At 42.7% G+C, this 12,397-nt stretch overlaps 2 protein-coding genes across 3 annotated transcripts; both read right to left on the bottom strand.

The window, feature by feature from the left end:
• Positions 1–1,165: 1,165 nt before the first annotated feature.
• On the bottom strand, positions 1,166–7,246 carry LOC115103830 (beta-2-glycoprotein 1-like). Of its 2 annotated transcripts, none has more exons than XM_029624802.2 (8): positions 6,920–7,246; positions 5,115–5,291; positions 3,258–3,354; positions 2,980–3,056; positions 2,458–2,646; positions 1,807–1,986; positions 1,486–1,683; positions 1,166–1,392 (listed from the first exon to the last, which is right to left on the bottom strand). In XM_029624802.2, the coding sequence occupies exons 1-8, from the start codon at positions 6,987–6,989 to the stop codon at positions 1,337–1,339; spliced, it is 1,044 nt and encodes a 347-aa protein (XP_029480662.1). In that variant the 5' UTR covers positions 6,990–7,246; the 3' UTR covers positions 1,166–1,336. The 2 variants fall into 2 exon arrangements, with proteins under 2 accessions (XP_029480662.1, XP_064857640.1); XM_065001568.1 differs by lacking the exon at positions 6,920–7,246 and adding an exon at positions 6,239–6,344.
• A 515-nt stretch (positions 7,247–7,761) lies between these two features.
• Positions 7,762–11,464, bottom strand: LOC115103832 (beta-2-glycoprotein 1-like). The gene is made up of 8 exons (XM_029624806.2): positions 11,318–11,464; positions 10,967–11,146; positions 10,570–10,660; positions 10,410–10,486; positions 10,121–10,312; positions 9,116–9,295; positions 8,177–8,374; positions 7,762–7,908 (listed from the first exon to the last, which is right to left on the bottom strand). Exons 1-8 carry the CDS (start codon positions 11,385–11,387, stop codon positions 7,826–7,828), a joined length of 1,071 nt encoding a protein of 356 aa, XP_029480666.1. The 5' UTR covers positions 11,388–11,464; the 3' UTR covers positions 7,762–7,825.
• Positions 11,465–12,397: the final 933 nt, after the last annotated feature.

The raw sequence follows: 12,397 nt of genomic DNA on the forward strand, positions 1-12,397 counted from the left end.
ATAATGCATCAAGAGGAAACAACATGAAACACGGAGACTTGTTTCATCCTCAGAAAGACGGAGAAAAGGGTTTATTAACGAACGTCGGTGCATTGTGTTCATGTCATGGAGGAGCGCTCGTACCAGGCCTCATTTAAAGTCAATATCTAAAGAACTTCTCCGCAACTTTGCTGACATTTGGTCCAGATTAATATTTTGTGACATAAGTTGAATGCATTTGTGTGAAATAGTTAGTGTCGGGCTATAGTTGGTTGGTGAACATGCTGTCGTGTTTGGAAGTGTTCTGAAAACTGTTCAAGTGCGGTCGTGGCACATCCTGAGGCAATGAAGAAATGTATTTTCTATCTCTTTTCTCTTTCTATGGTGGGATACGTAAACAGAAACAAATTGTCTGTCTGAAGTACTCTTACAACACCAATCCCCCATCTCTCTCTCTCTCTGTCTCTCTCTCTGTCTCTCTCTCTCTCTCTCTCTGTCTCTCTCCCTCCATTCAGTAAGCACTGGAAACCCTTGTGACTCCACCTACAGTCGGCCTCTGCAGTTCTTTCATGTCCTGCCTCGCTGCCCCAGCGGGGAAGGAGAGTCAGTTCTCATGACTCAGTACAATCAACCGGCCGCCCCCGCGAGGGGGGGAAATAGTTCTGGCCACCAGCTGACGGCCAAGGAAAGAGGATCAAACAAACCGCCAAGCGGGGCAAGAGCAACTAAGGGCTAATCTCTGTTAGAATAGACATGCAAAGCGGTTTGGGTTACCGGGATGGGGTTGCACTGTGGCCGCCTTGCAGTCGACTGTATATGAATCACTGGATAGGAAGGTAGAGTTCTGTTTTGTAGTAGAAATGTATTATTTTGGGAGCTGACTTGTCAGCTGATGTGTTGTCTGTCGACAGTGTGTGCCTGTGGTGTAGCAATGAGTTTGGTGTGTGTGTGTGTGTGTGTGTGTGTGTGTGTGTGTGTGTGTGTGTGTGTGTGTGTGTGTGTGTGTGTGTGTGTGTGTGTGTGTGTGTGTGTGTGTGTGTGTGTGTGTTTGCATACATGCATGTTTGAGATTTTCCTGACCACTTGACCTGACAGAGTATCTCACAGCTGTACAACACTGACATCATGTGACATCATTTGTAAATTAAACTTATACTGTTATTGGGTAAGATGTTGGGTTAAACCATTTACAAGAAAACAGTATTTTTTATTCATCGTAAAATTTGATCTCTACAGAATTTTTTTTCCGAAGAACAAATGCATTGCATTACATAGAAATACACATGGTTTTATTGACATTTAATTCAGGCAATCAATGTTCTCGGTCTCGATTTGCTTTGTCATGCACGGTTGAGTTTCAGCACTGGGCTATCTCAGATGGCAGGGAAGCATCGTCGAATTTATCACTTGGTTCTAGAAAGGAAAACACCCACACATCATGAAGACTTGATGGTAATGTTGTTATTTGTTTAGAGCGAAAATAGCTAGCAAGAAAAAAAAACACACCTTCAAAGCATTCTGGGATCTTGAGTTTTCCATCGATGCACTGCGTTGACACTGCATAGCCACACTTCTTTTCCTTGTTCATACAGTAGACCGAGAGGACTTCCCCATGTGAGATTTTATTGGGCTCGAAATCCTTTATCCAAAATGTCCTTCCATTGTAAAGGATGCGTCCTCTTTTAATATCTACCTTGCAGGGAACTGTGGAACAAAGAGGGGAAAAAACAGCAACATTCAGCTATTCAAAAACACTGATTTGATAGGTAAAACAATGTAATAAAACAAAGCAAAATTACAAAATTGTCACAAAATCGGTGGTCCTACCCCTGCAAGCTGGCTTTATTGACCAATCCCCTGTTTGGAGACATTCGATCTCCACAGGCCCATCCAGGACATAGTCTATATTACATCCATATCTGACAGTCTCCTTGAAGCCGTACTCCCTCTTATCATGAATATTCATGTAGCCGTTGTTGATGTCTGTTGGAGCTGAACAGGTCACCACTGGAAACAAACAGAGGTCAGTCGGGGCTAGTGTGTGGTCAGAATACCACTTTAACTTCATCCACAAAGCAAATCACTTGTCATTTATTACCACTTAAACGGTGCAATTTGTATTTCATTTCATTTCCTCGGCGGTTTCACAAACATGTCTGGCCAAAACTAAAAGTAACAAACGGATACACGCACCAATAACCATCCCCCTCAGTTTACAAAAGTTATGGATTGCACTTTTTACGTAGGTGACATGAAGTGTTCAGCAATAAATATAAAGATGTTTTATTGTCACATACAGGGCCCCTGTAGAAAATTAGGGTTAAGTGCCTTGCTCAAGGGCACATCGACAGATTTTTCACCTTGTCGGCATGGGTAGTCAAACCAGCCCCCACCACCATCAAAGTTACCCATCCCTGTTCTAGGCTACCTGCAGCAATACAACAGATCAGAGACTTTGACTGATAATACTGTACCTACATTTACATTCTGGTGGCTCAGTCCAGTCTCCGTTAGTGCTGCACGATCCCCTCTCATTGCCTATGAGGACAAGTGGAGGGAAACACTCGTAGGTCCCCCCAAAACCAAACACCGTCATGTTGCCTGTGAACTTACTGTCGTAGACTATTTTCCCATATTTAGGTATTGGAGGAAGACCACACGTCATCGCTAACAGAGGAGAGAGATTTCATTCACATGCTCATTAATCAAAGCACATTTGATCCAAAAACGTGATATTCTCTATATGTTTTTATCAGAGACATACGATGTAACATATTAATATGAATAATATAGCCTACAGTAAAGCCATTATTCAAATCTCCGTTTTACACATTGTAGAATGCTCTTTACAATTACAGCAATAAGGCCACGTTTACATTGTGCTTATAGATTTGTAATTGTCAATGTGAGTTTGTATGCATGATCAATGTGAGATCATGTTGAATCATTACCGTTCAGTGCTAGAGCAGCTGTGCATTTCAGTATAAGGCAGACACTTACGTGTGCACTTCGGTGGGGGATCACTCCATTGTCCGTCATGCAAGCACTCAACGGTACTGGCTCCTTGCAGGATGTACCTGTAGACCACATTACCGTAATCTGTCAAATGATGTGCTAAAACAAACATCAAGTAGACACTATATTAGGTGTGATTTCAACGTTGACCTACTTTACATGTGTTTGATACAATAACACGTCATAGACTTTGACAGCACAGAGAGGTGACCAGTTGTCAATGAGACACGAAAATAGAATTTTGTAAACGGTATTCCCCATACCCCTCGTGGCAGGTGTAGTTGATGGTACTCTGGTAGACAATGTCCACAAACTCCATGTCTCCGTGGTCCAACGCTTCTGGGAAGGAGCAACTCTTTGCTGCGTCAGAAGTAGAAAAGGATCAGTCAGCAATGCTCAACAGTTCCATCAATGAGTATCAAATCAAATCAAACTATTTGCCACATGCGCCGAATACAACAAGTGTAGACTTGACTGTGAAATGCTTACTTACAAGCCCTTAACCAACTGTGCAGTTCAAGAAGAAGAAAATATTTACCAAGTAGACTAAAATAAAAAGTAATAATGAAAAGTAACGCAATAAGAATAACGAGGCTATATACAGGGGGCACCGGTACCGAGTCAGTGTACAGGTTAGTTGAGGTAATCTGTACATGTAGGTGGGGGCGAAGTGACCATGCATAGGTAACAAACAAACAGCGGGTAGCAGCAGTGTACAAGAGGGGGGGGGGGGGGGTAAAATGTCCGGGGGCGATTTTTATGAATTGTTCAGCAGCCTAATGGCTTGGAGGTAGAAGCTGTTGAGGAGCCTTTTGGTCCTAGACTTGGCGCTCCGGTACAGCTTGCCGTGCAGTAGCAGAGAAAACAGTCTATAACTTGGGTGACTGGAGTCTCTGATGCTTTTATGGGCTTTCCTCTGACACCTCCTATTATATAGGTCCTGGGTGGCAGGAAGCTTGGCCCCAGTGATGTACTGGGCCGTTCGCACTACCCTCTGTGGTGCCTTACAGTCAGATGCCGAGCAGTTGACATACCAGGCAGTGATGCAACCGGTCAGGATGCTCTCGAGGGTGCAGCTGTAGAACCTTTTGAGGATCTGTGGACCCATGCCAAATCTTTTCAGTCTCCAGAGGGGGAAAAGGTTTTGTCGTGCCCTCTTCACGACTGTCTTGGTATGTTTGGACCATGTTAGTTCGTTGGTGATGTGGACACAAAGGAACTTGAAATTCTCGACCCTTCTCCACTACAGCCCCGTCTATGTTAATGGGCCCTGTTCAGGCCCACCTTTTCCTGTAGTCCATAATCAGCTCCTTTGTCTTGCTCACATTGAGGGAAAGGTTGTTGTCCTGGTACCACACTGCCAGTTTTCTGACCTCCTCCTTATAGGCCGTCTCATCATTGTCGGTGATCAGGCCTACCACTGTTGTGTCGTCAGCAAACTTAATGATGGTGCTGGTGTCGTGTTTGGCCTCGCAGTCGTGGGTGAACAGGGAATACAGGAGGGACCTAAGTACACACCCCTGTGGGGCCCCAGTGTGAAGAATACCAACTGATCAACTGATAATACTTAATACTGATAATATACTGAGTAGCAACTGATAATACATGGAATATATTGAGTATCAACTGATAATACTTGTAATATACTGAGTATCAACTGATAATACATGGAATATACCGAGTATCAACTGATAATACATGGAATATACTGAGTATCAACTGATAATACATGGAATATACTGAGTATCAACTGATAATACATGGAATATACTGAGTATCAACTGATAATACATGGAATATACTGAGTATCAACTGATAATACATGGAATATACTGAGTATCAACTGACAATACATGGAATATACTGAGTATCAACTGATCATACTTGCAAAATATTGAGTATCAACTGATAATACTTGTAATATACTGAGTATCAACTGATAATACATGGAATATACTGAGTATTAACTGATAATACATGGAATATACTGAGTATCAACTGATCATACTTGTAATATATTGAGTATCAACTGATAATACTTGGAATGTTTTTATGAGGATCAAATGATGATACATGAACAGTACTACTGTTTTTGGTCCAACTTTATAACAGCGACCTACTTGAGCACTTGAGTCTAGACCAGGTCCAGTGTCCACTAGCAGTGCAGATGATTGTGCGAGAGCCTGAGGTGGGTGTATATCCTCGTTTACACGACAGCACCACCATGTCTCCGGGGGAGTACACCCTCTGGAGCCCCTCCAGGTCCATACCGTCACCCAGGGACGGGCGGCCACATTCTGAGGGGGCAGACAGGCAACGGGATGGGTCAATAAAACACACACACACACAGAAACACACACAGACACAGAAATAAACATGGACACAGATTAACCAAAGAAGTGCCCGTGCAACTCCCCAGACATGTTACTTGTAGTCGAGTGATAGTTTGTTGAGCATAAAGGTAGGTGGACTATTAAAATAAAGTGTATTTTTACTTTCAGCTTACAGTAACTGAAAGTATTCGTCAACATGACACAAGCTCATTTGCGTAGCAATATTGAACAGCATACAGCACAGAAACACAAAAGGCTTCTAAATCAATAGGCCAAAACTGGGACATACTGAACAAACATATAAACACAACATGTAAAGTGTTGGTCCCATGTTTCATGAGCTGAAATAATAAATCCCAGCAGTGTTTCATAAGTAGAAAAATCTTATCTCTCAAGTGTATTGCACTAATTTGTTTACATCCCCGTTAGTGAGCATTTCTCCTTTGCCAAGATAATCCCTCCATCTGACAGGTGTGGCATATCAAGAAGCTGATTTAACAGCATGATCATTACACAGGTGCATCTTGTGCTGGGGACAATAAAAGGTCACGCTAAAATCTGCAGTTTTGTCACGCAACACGGATGTCTCAAGTTTTGAGGGAGCGTGCAATTGAATGTTAATTTCTCTACCATAATCCAACATCTTTTTAGAGAATTTGGCAGTATATCCAACTGGCCTCACAACCTTAGACCATGTGTAACAATGTCAGTCCAGGACCTCCACAACCAGCTTCTTCACCTGCGGGATTGTCTGAGACCAGCCACCCAGACAGCTGATTAAATTGTGGGTTTGCACAACCAAAGAATTTCTGCACAAACTGTCAGAAACTGTCTCAGGGAAGCTCATCTGCGTGCTCGTTGTCCTCACCAGGGCCTTGACCTGACTGCAGTTTGGCCTCGCAAATGCTCACCTTCGATAGCCACTGGCATGCTGGAGAAGTGTGCTCTTCACGGATGAATCCTGGTTTCAACTGTATTGGGCATGTATGGCGTTTTGCAGGCGAGCAGATGTCAACGTTGTCAACGTGCCCCATGGTGGTGGTGGGGATATGGTATGGGCAGGCACAAGCTACGGACAATGAACACAATTGCATTTTATCCATGATCATTTGAATACAAAGAGATATTGTGGCAGGGCCCATTGTCGTGCCATTCATCTGCCGTCATCATCTCATGATAATGCATGGAATGCTCTGAATCGACATGTACGACAACGTGTTCCAGTTCCCGCCAATATCCAGCAACTTCACAAAGCCATTGAAGAGGCTTGGGACAACATTCCACAGGCCACAATCAACAGCCTGATCAACTCTATTCGAAGGTGAATGGTGTCGCACTGCATGAGGAAAAATGGTGGTCATACCAGATACGGACTGATTTTCTGATCCACGCCCCTACATATTCTTTCAACGGTGTCTGTGACGAACAGATGCATATCTGTATTCCCAGTCATGTGAAATCCATAGATTAGGACCGAAGGAATTTATTTAAATGTACTGATTTCCTTATATGAACTGTAACTCAGTGAAATCGTTGAAATTGTTGCATGTTATTTTTGTTCAGTGTAGATGATGTATTAATAGATACTGTACCTTTCTTGGATGCCACTGGTGTATACAAGGCAAGCAGACAGATCAGCAGCAAAGACAGACTTGGGGCCATTGTCTGTGGTGTGGAGAGGGTGTCCTCTCCTCTCTGCTTTCGAGGGTAAAAAAAATCAGAATGTCGTTGGAGCTCCTAACTTTTTATGTTACTCAAGGTAAGAGTCGATGACAACGCAGAATGAGGCAACCTCGGGGTCTTTTAGTATTTTTGTAATTCACCTTTAACACACCAGACCTTTGTGAGCCTTACTGGTTATATGCCCCACCCCTATTTCTAGTACACATCAACATCAACAAGTTCTCTTCATTAAACCATGTCTGCGGAATAGAATGTGCTTTCAATCCATTAATGTGGTACAATAAAGTTGACTGAAACTATTCTAGCCCTATAACATTGATGTGGCTAGATGACGTAGTGGTGTAGATCTACATACGCAGACCTACCACTATGAAATCTTTACTTGTGGGATTGTATCCATTAACCTGTAGGACATGCCATTTTGTAATCTCATACAGTTTGTGTTTGATGTTCTTGTTGCAAAATTGCAAGAGTTCAGTCAGATTCCGAGTTCAAGTCAAAACAAAGGTTTGTTTACTCTGAGTTAAAAAGTAACTTGTTTTTCTCTCCCAAAACTGCAGAGCCCTTTGTGTATGAGCAGAGCTTCCAAATACTGTAATCCTATACTGACATCTAGTGTTGTTTTCAGGCATCATGTACTATAGTAAACAGACAATCAAATTCAGGCTCATTAAAGTTATGAATATAACAGGTTACTAGCAAAGCAAGGCTGGATTATTTGGACACAAAGTAATTAGACTGCTAAAACAGATCATTTTTAAAAAGTCGTGTTTATTTGTCATTTATTTGCCCTATTCTTCCTCTTTGTATTGTGTTTATTTTGTGAGGTCGGCAGGACACGTCGCAATCTCAGATGGAAGTGATTTGGGCTTGAGGGTGTACTCCATCTTGCCTGGTTCTAAGAGAAAGACAGACACACAAACACATTTGGCATTTTAGTGGTGTGAATATTAAGGACTCAGCTAAGCAGCGTTTGGGAAGTTTTCAAAATGGGACCACAACACATTTTTACTCTGGGTCGTGTTCATTAGTCATCAAACGGAAGAAAATGGACTGAAACATGGAGAGACTACGACACGTGTCCAATAAGAAACACTCATTTTTGATTTACGTTGTAAAATGCCATAATGAACGTGGCCATGTTATCTTGGTACGACAGGCCTCACCTTTAAAACATTCTGGGGTATTGAGTGTGCCGTCGATGCACTGACTTGCTACTGGAATGCCACACTTCAGCTCCTTGTTCAGACAGTAGAACACAACAGACTCCCCATGAAGGACTCTATTGGGTTTCAGATCCCCAATCCAGATCTTCTTGGCGTTGTAGAAGATGCGACCTCTGTTGATGTTAACTTTACAGGGGGCTGCAGTAAAGCGACGTCAAGCAAAGCAACATGACTCTCAGTTTAGAATTGAATAGAATTGGAATAGAATTAAATGAAATATAGATCATGGAAATTCTTTAATTTTCTTCTATATCAGTACCCAACCTGACACACCATGTACACAATAGGTTGGGAGCAACACATGGTCAGCCACACAGCAGCGACCCCGGAGAAGTTTTGGGAAAGCAGTGCCTTGCTCAAAGGCACAACGGCAGTACGCTCTCATTGCGCAATCATTTCAGTCATCAAAGATGAAATAAATGGTTGCTGATACACATCTAATTACATGTAAGTCAACAAGCTGGTTTGGTATACAGACACACACAAGTGACATTCCCACAAGAGTAACAACAGTGCAACCTTTTCTATGACTCAATAGCTCGGGTGTGAACTTTCCCCTATATACAGCAGAGGAGGCTGGTGGGAGGCACTATAGGAGGACATGCTCATTGTAATGGCTGGAATGGAATAGACAGAACAGAGTCCAACATGTGGTTTCCATATGTTTGATGTGTTTGATACGGTTCCATTTAAACCATTCCAGCCATTACAATGAGCTTGTCCTCCTTTAGCTTCTCCCACCAGCCTCCTCTATGTACAGTTATAGGGTCAGCTTCCTCTCCCCCAATCCTAACCTTAACCATTAGTGAGGGAAATGCAAAACTGACCAAAGATCAGGGTCTAAGGGCAACTTCACCCTACACTGACTCATTGACTCACCTCTACAAACGGGCAAAGTGGACCAGTTGCCTGTATTCTGACACTGTATTTCCTCAGAGCCGTCCAGAACGTAGTGTTCCTGGCACTGGTACTTGACCTTCTCCTTGTAGCCAACCTCCCTCATCACAGCAAAGGTGATGATGCCGTGGTCTATCGTTGGTGGGATGGAGCAACTCACCTCTGCAACAGGTCAGAAAAGTAATGGGCTAGTGAAAGTGTATTAACAATGCAATAATCTATTTAAATTAATATTGTCAGGGTTAATCTAAATTAAAAATAAATAAATTAAGGCATAAACAGAGGAAGACAGGATTATGCAAGTGTATCAGTTATCATCACTTGGAGTGGATGAACAGTTAACAATAACAATTTTAGAGAATCATCGTCAGGGCCGGCTCCAGGCATAAGCGACATAAGCAGTTCCCATGCCGCTAGGGGCCCCCACATTTTCTTTTATTTATTATTTATTTATATTTATTTTGGGGAATTCATTCCGGGTCTCAATTTACTGTTGAGAGTTAGGATAATAGAATACACAAGGTGCAAGTTCAAAATGTGGTTGTGCATCACTCAATTAGCCATATCAGCTAACAAAGATTGGTAAATTAGTCTAGCCATCTATCTGACGAAAACTGACCAGGCACGCAAGGCACGTGCCCAGGGACCCTGACCTCCAAGTGGCCCCTATTGATTTTGTTAGTCACTCTCACTCAGATATCATCAACACGGCATAAGTAATGGCAAAATGGGTGGAATTGCAGGAAATTAGCTTTAAATATATATTTTTAAATTATCTCCACCCCTTGGCAAAATGGGTAGAATTGCAGGAAATTAACTATACAACCTTTTTGGGGGGCAACCAAATCTCAAGTAGGGCCCCCAAAAGGCTAGATCCATGTAATAATGTGACCTAAAAGATCATTGATAATTTATCAGTGGTTCAACCAGAAACTTCTCAACCAATGAGATTTGTTCATTGCTTATGCTGCCACTGTCTGCACCTACCCTTGCATACCGGTGGCTCAGTCACGTTTCCACTGGCCAAGCACGATCCTCTCTCGTTGCCAATGGGAGCTCTTGGTGGCAAACACTCATACGTCCAACTCTGTCCGTATTGGATTTCATTGCCAGTGAACTTCTTATTGTCATAGACAATTTTACCATCCTTCGGTGCTTGAGGCAGAGCACAACTCACAGCTGCAGGGAAGAAATATTTTAAATCATTTAGACCACATTTTCATATTTAGACAAACAATGGAGAAAAGCAATGTTACATTCTTGAGGTATGGTATACCTTTACACATTGGTGGTGGTGCACTGAGGGTACCGTCGTGTAAACACACACTCTCATTGGCTCCTATCATGACGTACCTGAAGAACACAAATTCTTATTGGTCTGAGATGCAGAGTCAGCTAAATGTAGTCAGAACTAAACCGCACTGAATTTCCCTCACCCATCATCACATGTGTAGTTGAGCACACTCTTGAATGGCACGTCAATCATCCCTGGCTTTTGCATAGGCTTGGGGAGAGGACACATCTTTGCTGTGTCAAAAAATGTATAAGATTCACGTGGATATGATTTATGCCTTTTATGTTGTTAATAAAATGTATTACCATATCCCTATCCCCTTGCTAAAGTATGGACTGTCCATGGTACTGTATATGTGACTTTAGGGTTCCGGAATTCTCAGAAACATTCCCAAAATTCCCAGGTTTTCCAGAAATCCCAGTTGGAAGATTCCTTGAATCAAGGGACAAATAAGCAGGAAATCTGGAAAACCCAACAATTTACCTGAATTTATGCTTCACATTATGTCATGGATGTTTTGTGAATGGGTTGGAACTTACGAGAACACACAAGGTCCAGTTTGGTCCACTCTCCCGAGGCCAAGCAGGTGATCCTGGCAGTCTTGGCTTTCCCAGGTGTGTATCCACGCTCACACACCAGGGTCACCTCTTTTCCAATCTCGTACTCACGCTTTAGACCCAGTGTATCTATACCGTCCGTCACGGGTGGGTGGCCACATACTGAGGATAAATGGGAATATTGATAGACAAACATAACGCTGTGCCGTAAATGATATAAAAACACATTGGAAACACGGCTAAAGCATAGGTTACTGAGTCTTGTGAACCAACACTGTAATATATATTCTGCAATTGAAAAATACTGCCGTAATCAAATAATTTGCGCCATACCTTTCTTGGATGTCACTGACGTATACAAGGCAAGCTGGCAGAGCAGCAGCAAAGCCAGGGTTGGGTTCATCTTTTGCGGGGTTGAAAGAGACTGTGTCCGTTCTCCCGGCAGTGGACGGTGACAAATGTAGATGGTCCGTTCAAAAGCCCTGAAAGTCTGATCCAATCAGATCGTCTGAAATAGGCTTCCATTTGATTGAACCCAAAGTTCAAAGCACATGCATGTTTACTCCGAGTTGAAGGATAACTTTCACTCAGTACACATACACACAGACACGTACGCCCGCACGACAATGACTCCCAATCATAACATGTATTAGCTGTATAAAATACAGGTCATTCGAATTCCATTTGGTTTGGTTTCTAAAGGGGCGGCTGTGCAGTCTTGCCCTACCTGTGTCTTTCAGATAGGACAGCTTAAGCCTGGTTCAGATGGTATTTATTTTGGCCATTGCCCAATGTATACAGTATATTGTTCATCTGCTACCAATGTATTAGCATGATATTTAGCATTACATGGCACCTTCAGATCACCAAGACAACTAGGCTGAGCACTAACACCAGTCTTGCCTTCTGCTGAAGTCCTGCCCTTACGACTGCTACAAGGCTAACTATCATAAATATGAGGACAACAGTGGGACACAGATACTTTTTAGGAATTGGGAGAGAAAAGCACTGAGGTCGCAGACAACTGTAGTCTGACATGTACTGGGGGGTGGTTGGACACGGGGGAGGGTAGTCCCTTTTTTCCTTGGTTTACATTTGCTATATCATTTCTTCCATCCTAGCAATATTTCCTCCTCTGCTTGCATGCACCCTCCCCTACATTAAGGTGATTTGGTACTTCCGTATGCTCTACGCTTTTCCACGTGCTAATTGTTACTATACCACAGGTCAATGTAGTCTACCGGTCTAACTGTTCATCCGGGCCTCTATCCACCATTCATAGTGACAATAGCGGTAGGTGAATCGTTTGTCCAGATCTGCAATAGCTATCATACCACACATAAAAGCATTCAAAACGGCATCGATTTATAATATGAATCCACAAGAACAAATAGGCATAGCTGAGAGGCTGCG

This window comes from Oncorhynchus nerka, linkage group LG15 (genome assembly GCF_034236695.1).
Source record: "Oncorhynchus nerka isolate Pitt River linkage group LG15, Oner_Uvic_2.0, whole genome shotgun sequence".
NCBI classification, from domain to species: Eukaryota; Metazoa; Chordata; class Actinopteri; order Salmoniformes; family Salmonidae; genus Oncorhynchus; species Oncorhynchus nerka.

Coding starts and splice junctions, on each gene's coding strand:
- LOC115103830 (XM_029624802.2), bottom strand. CDS start 6,989: ATGGCCCCAAGTCTGTCTTTGCTGCTGATCTGTCTGCTTGCCTTGTAT. Junction 1,987..2,457: donor TGAGCCACCAGAATGTAAAT/GTAGGTACAGTA, acceptor GTTTGTTTCCAG/TGGTGACCTGTTCAGCTCCA. Junction 1,684..1,806: donor AATAAAGCCAGCTTGCAGGG/GTAGGACCACCG, acceptor TTTGTTCCACAG/TTCCCTGCAAGGTAGATATT.
- LOC115103832 (XM_029624806.2), bottom strand. CDS start 11,387: ATGAACCCAACCCTGGCTTTGCTGCTGCTCTGCCAGCTTGCCTTGTAT. Junction 10,313..10,409: donor ACCACCACCAATGTGTAAAG/GTATACCATACC, acceptor TCTTCCCTGCAG/CTGTGAGTTGTGCTCTGCCT. Junction 8,375..9,115: donor CACTTTGCCCGTTTGTAGAG/GTGAGTCAATGA, acceptor GCTTTACTGCAG/CCCCCTGTAAAGTTAACATC.